The sequence below is a fragment of the Scheffersomyces amazonensis genome (assembly GCF_036850825.1).
Source record: "Scheffersomyces amazonensis strain UFMG-HMD-26.3 chromosome Unknown RJT21scaffold_6, whole genome shotgun sequence".
Lineage (NCBI taxonomy): Eukaryota > Fungi > Ascomycota > Pichiomycetes > Serinales > Debaryomycetaceae > Scheffersomyces > Scheffersomyces amazonensis.
Window position 1 is genome coordinate 1,107,457 of NW_027042746.1, and position 12,211 is coordinate 1,119,667.

Consider the following 12,211-nt stretch of genomic DNA (forward strand, 5'->3'; position numbering starts at 1 on the left):
GTACTTTATTGATTACCATTTTTTTCGGTTACTAGAATTTTCTTCAGATTTAATTGATTTCAATTTCAATATTATGGTCGAAAGTGATTATTTTCTAATTTCTTTTGCTTTTGATTAGTTTCTTCAATTTTGGCATGTTATTTATAAAAATTTAAATAGTCGTGTATCCATGACATTATTTATTATGTGTTTTTCAATTCTTCTTTTCGTTCTAATATTAATATATGTAATTATTATTTTAATATGTCAGAAAGGCTACAATCATGCTTTAGATAAAAGTGAGTAATGTTAGTTAGTGCGTGTTCACTTAGATTGAGTCGAATGCTAGATACATCTTAGATTGAGAGTAATGCTAGATACATAAGATGATTTCGCTTGATAGGTCGATGCAAAGACCAAACGTAGTACTCATTTGTAATGGTAATGGGTGAAAATTAACAAAAACTTTCAATTAGAATATCAGATGTAGTTTTCAATAAGTAACAGAGAAACAACACAGAGTCAGTTGTAATTGGACTGGAATGGATATTTACACAAGATCACTTAATGTGAAACGTGGTGTAATCCTTCTAGAACTTGAGGCTTTTGATTCTAAGAAATTCTGAAATTGAGTGCCACTGTTTATAAAAAGTGACTTATGTAATTATGGATTTATTTTTCGCTGTTAATTTTCAGAAATATTCCTGAAATTTCCGGTGTTCCCCGGCTACGATTGTCATTTATGCAGTATAATTGAACGAGTGTATTGGATGTCAGACAAAGTTATGTATCTGATATCATATACAAATATTTCAATGAAGAAAGTAGGAGCAAAGTAGGAGTGTCTGAACTCAATTTGTAAACTTCTGAACTGGTACCAGATTAGTTCTTCACTCATCTCAAGATATTGACTTGTACGCTTCGTGAAAAATAAGTTTGGTAGACCCTTCCTATTTGAGGGTCCCTTGAAAATACTCAAAAGGGAAATTAAGTGCAGGATGAAACAATAACTCAGCAATGCAGAGAAAGAATCTGTACATCAACACCGCATTTTGCATTGTTTGTTTCCGCTCAAAGCGCTTTGACACACTGTCCATTAAATTATTTCAGATGCAACACTTTAGCCTTAAAAAGAGATTTATCAACCTAATTGTAGCCAATCTTAGAGCATATAATAAAAAAAAGGCTTGAGATTGCGATCTGAGGCTCAAACAGTCTTCCAGTATTGTGGATCGTATCCTAGTATGTTGGATTTTCGCTATTATATGCTTAACCTTAAGAGGCATATGAAATAAATTGTATGCAGTATGGAATTGTCATCTTTTTATTAAGTTCAGGCTATCTTGCCGAATATGTTGCATGTCACTAATTTTCGTAAATGATATGCATTTGATGTCTATCATAGATTTGTTAGCTTACTTCTAAAACATATATGGTCATTATATAACATTACTTCACGCATGCTTCAGTATTCTTTTTATTCACACGCAGTATAATTTATATGTTGCTCTATATTTGAAAATAATCTTGTTGGTTCAGTAAAATAGCAAGAGAAACTTCAGGTGAAATAGTGCATATGTCATATAAAGCAACGAGAGAGGCGGGTCAGAGTTAAACTATTTAGATCGTATCGATTCATCAATCAAGAATGAATCTCATTCGTAATTTTCCCATAAATCCGTAAGAATGGCGCCTGGAATGTATTGAATATAATTATATACAAAACATAATGCCACTGTTATATGGCTTTCTTGATTACTTTAAGATGTTTTTGAAATGCATTGGAATATTGTCTTTCTGAATACTTGCAAGATATCACGACTAAACCTAGGCAGGCAGTTTTCTATATTAATATATAAGATCTGCTCCGAAGTGTTGTCTTTAGAAGCATATTATACATGTACAAAGTCATAATATTGATCGTTTCACACATTGCTCTTCTTTTTTTTTTTTCGCATGGACTAAAGTTTTGATGTAGCCAAATGCCTAAAATTTGTGTATTTTCGTTAGAGAAACACCTTTCGATTTTAGTCTTAAAACCATGCTACTATAGAGAGCCATTATATAATTAAATGAATCTAATTGACTAAGATTGATTAGAAATACACTATATTTGTTATTTTGAATCTTCTACCATAAGTATCTTAATCTTTCTTGTTTACGATAGAAAGGTTAACCAGTCTAACTTATGCTAATCCTATTATCATGACCTATGTCTCCCCAAAATGAGATGGTATTCGAAATCGAAATTCCGAGGCTTCTGTGGACTTTATATCCCCATTATAGCTATTCTAATAGCTTAATATGAATTTCACAAATATTCTCATACGAAGTTAGAAAATAAAATATTTTTAAGCCTTGGAACAAATTTATTAGCAGCTATTCAATCGAAGGGTCTAAGATTTACCGAAGTTATAGGTTTTAGACATTTATCATTTAACATAATGACTACTGAAACTAGATTTCAAGGATACAAAATGAATTCCCGTAAGATCTCAAGGAGTTGAGTATATAATAAATTAGATTCGTTCTGATTTACAAACGCTGCAAAAGAATCATCGCCTAATTGTTTAAGCTAGTTGATATCTTTTACTATCCTATCAATCTTACTTTTAGTTCTTCCAAAAGTTAGAATAGCTCTTAGAGATTAATAAGAATGAGAGGGCTTAGCTTAGTTGTGACTGTACTACTACAGTTAACTTTAGTATTTACCGCAGAGGTCAGTCAAGACACTGTCGATTACGGTCTCATTGATTTTTCTATTGGAGCCACCACAATAGATCCAAATGTCTATTGGTCTATCATCAACAATCAGGTTACTGACTTGAATGGTAACGTTCAGGTCGATAATGGCGGGGGATTATATGTCACCAGTATTTCTAACTTAATTGGTTTAAATGTTAATTTAAATGGTAACGTCCTTAATAATGGTACCATTTCCTTCAACTCAGTAGGATCAATTCTTCCAAGTAATTATGTTGTAACCACGGGTATCGCAGGAGCATTGGGAACCTTTGTTAACAATGGTGAATTTGTCATGGCTTCTAGTGGAGCTCTTGGTTATGGTTATATGACAATTAGTACAGGAACTTTAACTAATAAAGGTTTGATGATTTTCTACGATACTCAGAATGTCGGTGGTCAAGTTGTTCTTGGAGGACCAAATATTGGTAGCGGTATGACCAACAATGGTCAAATTTGTTTGTATAATGAACTTTATCAACAACAATCCGGTATTGCGGGAACTGGTTGTATCACCATGCAAGCCAACTCCACTACATATCTTCATGATCCATTAGCATCTTTCTCTGGTCAAACCTTCTACTTAGCTGATAGTGCTTCGAGTATTATTTCTTCGCCTACTGGTAATATCATTTACAGTGGTAATCCAGTAACTGTAGCTGGATACGGTAATGGGAATATGGTTGCATTGGATGTTACATTGAATCCACTTAATCCATATTCATACAGTACAAGTACAGGGATTTTAACACTTAACAGTATAACTTTAGGGCTGCAAGAATTTGATATCGGTAAAGGCTATAACAGTCAAGATTTTGCTGTAACAACGGATTGGGACGCTGTTTCTGATTTAGCTATTGCTCCGCTTAATGCTGTCACATATACCGGACCTGTGCCGAACCCCACCAAACCTAGTATCTGTGCCTTATGTGATATTCTTCCCAGCATACCTGGTATCAATGGTACCGAGTACACCACCAGTACAATTGTAACCGAAAGTGGAACGGTTTGTACTGATATTGAAGAAATCATCGTCACCACCGATACCAACGGAGAATTTTATAATTCCACAATCCTATTAACTGCAGAATGTTCAATTCCACCATATACACTTTATACCACCACATTCACCACCACCGAATCTGATGGATTTATAGAAACAGATTCCGGAATAGTACTGGTTACCACCAATTCTCAAGGACTGTTATATACATCAACATCATTATTTCCAACACCAAGTGATCCATTTACTTCGTACACCACTACATTCACCACCACCGAATCCGATGGATTTGTTGCTACTGATTCCGGTATTGTTGTTGTCACTGGATATTCCGACGGAAGCATCTACACAACGACTTCGTTATTCCCAACCGAAAGTGATCCATTTACTTCGTACACCACTACATTCACCACCACCGAATCCGATGGATTTGTTGCTACTGATTCTGGTGTTGTTGTTGTTACCTCCAACAGTGACGGATCCTTGACTTCAGAAACCTCGTTGTTCCCAACCGAAAGTGATCCATTTACTTCCTACACCACTACATTCACCACCACCGAATCCGATGGATTTGTTGCTACTGATTCTGGTGTTGTTGTTGTTACCTCCAACAGTGACGGATCCTTGACTTCAGAAACCTCGTTGTTCCCAACCGAAAGTGATCCATTTACTTCGTACACCACTACATTCACCACCACCGAATCCGATGGATTTGTTGCTACTGATTCTGGTGTTGTTGTTGTGACCTCCAACAGTGACGGATCCTTGACTTCAGAAACCTCGTTGTTCCCAACCGAAAGTGATCCATTTACTTCCTACACCACTACATTCACCACCACCGAATCCGATGGATTTGTTGCTACTGATTCTGGTGTTGTTGTTGTTACCTCCAACAGTGACGGATCCTTGACTTCAGAAACCTCGTTGTTCCCAACCGAAAGTGATCCATTTACTTCGTACACCACTACATTCACCACCACCGAATCCGATGGATTTGTTGCTACTGATTCTGGTGTTGTTGTTGTTACCTCCAACAGTGACGGATCCTTGACTTCAGAAACCTCGTTGTTCCCAACCGAAAGTGATCCATTTACTTCCTACACCACTACATTCACCACCACCGAATCCGATGGATTTGTTGCTACTGATTCTGGTGTTGTTGTTGTTACCTCCAACAGTGACGGATCCTTGACTTCAGAAACCTCGTTGTTCCCAACCGAAAGTGATCCATTTACTTCGTACACCACTACATTCACCACCACCGAATCCGATGGATTTGTTGCTACTGATTCTGGTGTTGTTGTTGTTACCTCCAACAGTGACGGATCCTTGACTTCAGAAACCTCGTTGTTCCCAACCGAAAGTGATCCATTTACTTCGTACACCACTACATTCACCACCACCGAATCCGATGGATTTGTTGCTACTGATTCTGGTGTTGTTGTTGTTACCTCCAACAGTGACGGATCCTTGACTTCAGAAACCTCGTTGTTCCCAACCGAAAGTGATCCATTTACTTCCTACACCACTACATTCACCACCACCGAATCCGATGGATTTGTTGCTACTGATTCTGGTGTTGTTGTTGTTACTTCCAACAGTGACGGATCCTTGACTTCAGAAACCTCGTTGTTCCCAACCGAAAGTGATCCATTTACTTCCTACACCACTACATTCACCACCACCGAATCCGATGGATTTGTTGCTACTGATTCTGGTGTTGTTGTTGTTACCTCCAACAGTGACGGATCCTTGACTTCAGAAACCTCGTTGTTCCCAACCGAAAGTGATCCATTTACTTCCTACACCACTACATTCACCACCACCGAATCCGATGGATTTGTTGCTACTGATTCTGGTGTTGTTGTTGTTACCTCCAACAGTGACGGATCCTTGACTTCAGAAACCTCGTTGTTCCCAACCGAAAGTGATCCATTTACTTCGTACACCACTACATTCACCACCACCGAATCCGATGGATTTGTTGCTACTGATTCTGGTGTTGTTGTTGTTACTTCCAACAGTGACGGATCCTTGACTTCAGAAACCTCGTTGTTCCCAACCGAAAGTGATCCATTTACTTCCTACACCACTACATTCACCACCACCGAATCCGATGGATTTGTTGCTACTGATTCTGGTGTTGTTGTTGTGACCTCCAACAGTGCAGGTAGTGTTATTACCACCACTTCGTTGTTCCCAACCGAAAGTGATCCATTTACTTCCTACACCACTACATTCACCACCACCGAATCCGATGGATTTGTTGCTACTGATTCTGGTGTTGTTGTTGTGACCTCCAACAGTGCAGGTAGTGTTATTACCACCACTTCGTTGTTCCCAACCGAAAGTGATCCATTTACTTCCTACACCACTACATTCACCACCACCGAATCCGATGGATTTGTTGCTACTGATTCTGGTGTTGTTGTTGTGACCTCCAACAGTGACGGATCCTTGACTTCAGAAACCTCGTTGTTCCCAACCGAAAGTGATCCATTTACTTCGTACACCACTACATTCACCACCACCGAATCCGATGGATTTGTTGCTACTGATTCTGGTGTTGTTGTTGTTACCTCCAACAGTGACGGATCCTTGACTTCAGAAACCTCGTTGTTCCCAACCGAAAGTGATCCATTTACTTCGTACACCACTACATTCACCACCACCGAATCCGATGGATTTGTTGCTACTGATTCTGGTGTTGTTGTTGTGACCTCCAACAGTGCAGGTAGTGTTATTACCACCACTTCGTTGTTCCCAACCGAAAGTGATCCATTTACTTCCTACACCACTACATTCACCACCACCGAATCCGATGGATTTGTTGCTACTGATTCTGGTGTTGTTGTTGTGACCTCCAACAGTGACGGATCCTTGACTTCAGAAACCTCGTTGTTCCCAACCGAAAGTGATCCATTTACTTCCTACACCACTACATTCACCACCACCGAATCCGATGGATTTGTTGCTACTGATTCTGGTGTTGTTGTTGTGACCTCCAACAGTGACGGATCCTTGACTTCAGAAACCTCGTTGTTCCCAACCGAAAGTGATCCATTTACTTCGTACACCACTACATTCACCACCACCGAATCCGATGGATTTGTTGCTACTGATTCTGGTGTTGTTGTTGTTACCTCCAACAGTGCAGGTAGTGTTATTACCACCACTTCGTTGTTCCCAACCGAAAGTGATCCATTTACTTCCTACACCACTACATTCACCACCACCGAATCCGATGGATTTGTTGCTACTGATTCTGGTGTTGTTGTTGTGACCTCCAACAGTGCAGGTAGTGTTATTACCACCACTTCGTTGTTCCCAACCGAAAGTGATCCATTTACTTCCTACACCACTACATTCACCACCACCGAATCCGATGGATTTGTTGCTACTGATTCTGGTGTTGTTGTTGTGACCTCCAACAGTGACGGATCCTTGACTTCAGAAACCTCGTTGTTCCCAACCGAAAGTGATCCATTTACTTCCTACACCACTACATTCACCACCACCGAATCCGATGGATTTGTTGCTACTGATTCTGGTGTTGTTGTTGTGACCTCCAACAGTGACGGATCCTTGACTTCAGAAACCTCGTTGTTCCCAACCGAAAGTGATCCATTTACTTCGTACACCACTACATTCACCACCACCGAATCCGATGGATTTGTTGCTACTGATTCTGGTGTTGTTGTTGTTACCTCCAACAGTGACGGATCCTTGACTTCAGAAACCTCGTTGTTCCCAACCGAAAGTGATCCATTTACTTCCTACACCACTACATTCACCACCACCGAATCCGATGGATTTGTTGCTACTGATTCTGGTGTTGTTGTTGTGACCTCCAACAGTGACGGATCCTTGACTTCAGAAACCTCGTTGTTCCCAACCGAAAGTGATCCATTTACTTCCTACACCACTACATTCACCACCACCGAATCCGATGGATTTGTTGCTACTGATTCTGGTGTTGTTGTTGTTACCTCCAACAGTGACGGATCCTTGACTTCAGAAACCTCGTTGTTCCCAACCGAAAGTGATCCATTTACTTCCTACACCACTACATTCACCACCACCGAATCCGATGGATTTGTTGCTACTGATTCTGGTGTTGTTGTTGTGACCTCCAACAGTGCAGGTAGTGTTATTACCACCACTTCGTTGTTCCCAACCGAAAGTGATCCATTTACTTCCTACACCACTACATTCACCACCACCGAATCCGATGGATTTGTTGCTACTGATTCTGGTGTTGTTGTTGTGACCTCCAACAGTGCAGGTAGTGTTATTACCACCACTTCGTTGTTCCCAACCGAAAGTGATCCATTTACTTCGTACACCACTACATTCACCACCACCGAATCCGATGGATTTGTTGCTACTGATTCTGGTGTTGTTGTTGTGACCTCCAACAGTGCAGGTAGTGTTATTACCACCACTTCGTTGTTCCCAACCGAAAGTGATCCATTTACTTCGTACACCACTACATTCACCACCACCGAATCCGATGGATTTGTTGCTACTGATTCTGGTGTTGTTGTTGTGACCTCCAACAGTGCAGGTAGTGTTATTACCACCACTTCGTTGTTCCCAACCGAAAGTGATCCATTTACTTCCTACACCACTACATTCACCACCACCGAATCCGATGGATTTGTTGCTACTGATTCTGGTGTTGTTGTTGTGACCTCCAACAGTGACGGATCCTTGACTTCAGAAACCTCGTTGTTCCCAACCGAAAGTGATCCATTTACTTCCTACACCACTACATTCACCACCACCGAATCCGATGGATTTGTTGCTACTGATTCTGGTGTTGTTGTTGTTACCTCCAACAGTGACGGATCCTTGACTTCAGAAACCTCGTTGTTCCCAACCGAAAGTGATCCATTTACTTCCTACACCACTACATTCACCACCACCGAATCCGATGGATTTGTTGCTACTGATTCTGGTGTTGTTGTTGTGACCTCCAACAGTGCAGGTAGTGTTATTACCACCACTTCGTTGTTCCCAACCGAAAGTGATCCATTTACTTCGTACACCACTACATTCACCACCACCGAATCCGATGGATTTGTTGCTACTGATTCTGGTGTTGTTGTTGTGACCTCCAACAGTGCAGGTAGTGTTATTACCACCACTTCGTTGTTCCCAACCGAAAGTGATCCATTTACTTCGTACACCACTACATTCACCACCACCGAATCCGATGGATTTGTTGCTACTGATTCTGGTGTTGTTGTTGTGACCTCCAACAGTGCAGGTAGTGTTATTACCACCACTTCGTTGTTCCCAACCGAAAGTGATCCATTTACTTCCTACACCACTACATTCACCACCACCGAATCCGATGGATTTGTTGCTACTGATTCTGGTGTTGTTGTTGTGACCTCCAACAGTGACGGATCCTTGACTTCAGAAACCTCGTTGTTCCCAACCGAAAGTGATCCATTTACTTCCTACACCACTACATTCACCACCACCGAATCCGATGGATTTGTTGCTACTGATTCTGGTGTTGTTGTTGTGACCTCCAACAGTGACGGATCCTTGACTTCAGAAACCTCGTTGTTCCCAACCGAAAGTGATCCATTTACTTCCTACACCACTACATTCACCACCACCGAATCCGATGGATTTGTTGCTACTGATTCTGGTGTTGTTGTTGTGACCTCCAACAGTGCAGGTAGTGTTATTACCACCACTTCGTTGTTCCCAACCGAAAGTGATCCATTTACTTCGTACACCACTACATTCACCACCACCGAATCCGATGGATTTGTTGCTACTGATTCTGGTGTTGTTGTTGTGACCTCCAACAGTGACGGATCCTTGACTTCAGAAACCTCGTTGTTCCCAACCGAAAGTGATCCATTTACTTCCTACACCACTACATTCACCACCACCGAATCCGATGGATTTGTTGCTACTGATTCTGGTGTTGTTGTTGTGACCTCCAACAGTGCAGGTAGTGTTATTACCACCACTTCGTTGTTCCCAACCGAAAGTGATCCATTTACTTCGTACACCACTACATTCACCACCACCGAATCCGATGGATTTGTTGCTACTGATTCTGGTGTTGTTGTTGTTACCTCCAACAGTGACGGATCCTTGACTTCAGAAACCTCGTTGTTCCCAACCGAAAGTGATCCATTTACTTCGTACACCACTACATTCACCACCACCGAATCCGATGGATTTGTTGCTACTGATTCTGGTGTTGTTGTTGTTACCTCCAACAGTGACGGATCCTTGACTTCAGAAACCTCGTTGTTCCCAACCGAAAGTGATCCATTTACTTCCTACACCACTACATTCACCACCACCGAATCCGATGGATTTGTTGCTACTGATTCTGGTGTTGTTGTTGTTACCTCCAACAGTGACGGATCCTTGACTTCAGAAACCTCGTTGTTCCCAACCGAAAGTGATCCATTTACTTCGTACACCACTACATTCACCACCACCGAATCCGATGGATTTGTTGCTACTGATTCTGGTGTTGTTGTTGTGACCTCCAACAGTGACGGATCCTTGACTTCAGAAACCTCGTTGTTCCCAACCGAAAGTGATCCATTTACTTCCTACACCACTACATTCACCACCACCGAATCCGATGGATTTGTTGCTACTGATTCTGGTGTTGTTGTTGTGACCTCCAACAGTGACGGATCCTTGACTTCAGAAACCTCGTTGTTCCCAACCGAAAGTGATCCATTTACTTCCTACACCACTACATTCACCACCACCGAATCCGATGGATTTGTTGCTACTGATTCTGGTGTTGTTGTTGTGACCTCCAACAGTGCAGGTAGTGTTATTACCACCACTTCGTTGTTCCCAACCGAAAGTGATCCATTTACTTCCTACACCACTACATTCACCACCACCGAATCCGATGGATTTGTTGCTACTGATTCTGGTGTTGTTGTTGTGACCTCCAACAGTGCAGGTAGTGTTATTACCACCACTTCGTTGTTCCCAACCGAAAGTGATCCATTTACTTCCTACACCACTACATTCACCACCACCGAATCCGATGGATTTGTTGCTACTGATTCTGGTGTTGTTGTTGTGACCTCCAACAGTGCAGGTAGTGTTATTACCACCACTTCGTTGTTCCCAACCGAAAGTGATCCATTTACTTCCTACACCACTACATTCGCCACCACCGAATCCGATGGATTTGTTGCTACTGATTCTGGTGTTGTTGTTGTGACCTCCAACAGTGACGGATCCTTGACTTCAGAAACCTCGTTGTTCCCAACCGAAAGTGATCCATTTACTTCCTACACCACTACATTCACCACCACCGAATCCGATGGATTTGTTGCTACTGATTCTGGTGTTGTTGTTGTGACCTCCAACAGTGCAGGTAGTGTTATTACCACCACTTCGTTGTTCCCAACCGAAAGTGATCCATTTACTTCCTACACCACTACATTCACCACCACCGAATCCGATGGATTTGTTGCTACTGATTCTGGTGTTGTTGTTGTGACCTCCAACAGTGACGGATCCTTGACTTCAGAAACCTCGTTGTTCCCAACCGAAAGTGATCCATTTACTTCGTACACCACTACATTCACCACCACCGAATCCGATGGATTTGTTGCTACTGATTCTGGTGTTGTTGTTGTTACCTCCAACAGTGCAGGTAGTGTTATTACCACCACTTCGTTGTTCCCAACCGAAAGTGATCCATTTACTTCCTACACCACTACATTCACCACCACCGAATCCGATGGATTTGTTGCTACTGATTCTGGTGTTGTTGTTGTGACCTCCAACAGTGCAGGTAGTGTTATTACCACCACTTCGTTGTTCCCAACCGAAAGTGATCCATTTACTTCCTACACCACTACATTCACCACCACCGAATCCGATGGATTTGTTGCTACTGATTCTGGTGTTGTTGTTGTGACCTCCAACAGTGACGGATCCTTGACTTCAGAAACCTCGTTGTTCCCAACCGAAAGTGATCCATTTACTTCCTACACCACTACATTCACCACCACCGAATCCGATGGATTTGTTGCTACTGATTCTGGTGTTGTTGTTGTGACCTCCAACAGTGACGGATCCTTGACTTCAGAAACCTCGTTGTTCCCAACCGAAAGTGATCCATTTACTTCCTACACCACTACATTCACCACCACCGAATCCGATGGATTTGTTGCTACTGATTCTGGTGTTGTTGTTGTGACCTCCAACAGTGCAGGTAGTGTTATTACCACCACTTCGTTGTTCCCAACCGAAAGTGATCCATTTACTTCCTACACCACTACATTCACCACCACCGAATCCGATGGATTTGTTGCTACTGATTCTGGTGTTGTTGTTGTGACCTCCAACAGTGCAGGTAGTGTTATTACCACCACTTCGTTGTTCCCAACCGAAAGTGATCCATTTACTTCGTACACCACTACATTCACCACCACCGAATCCGATGGATTTGTTGCTACTGATTCTGGT

General features: G+C 41.7%; 1 protein-coding gene across 1 annotated transcript; it reads left to right on the forward strand. All coding sequences in view use genetic code 12, as the record gives it.

Annotated features, from left to right (window-relative positions):
- Positions 1–2,635: 2,635 nt before the first annotated feature.
- On the forward strand, positions 2,636–3,895 carry RJT21DRAFT_115894 (Hyphally-regulated cell wall protein; the record flags this gene model as incomplete). The annotated part of the gene is made up of 1 exon (XM_064880378.1): positions 2,636–3,895. A coding segment is annotated over one exon (1,260 nt), but the record flags the coding sequence as incomplete, so codon positions are not given.
- Between the last annotated feature and the right edge of the window lie 8,316 nt (positions 3,896–12,211).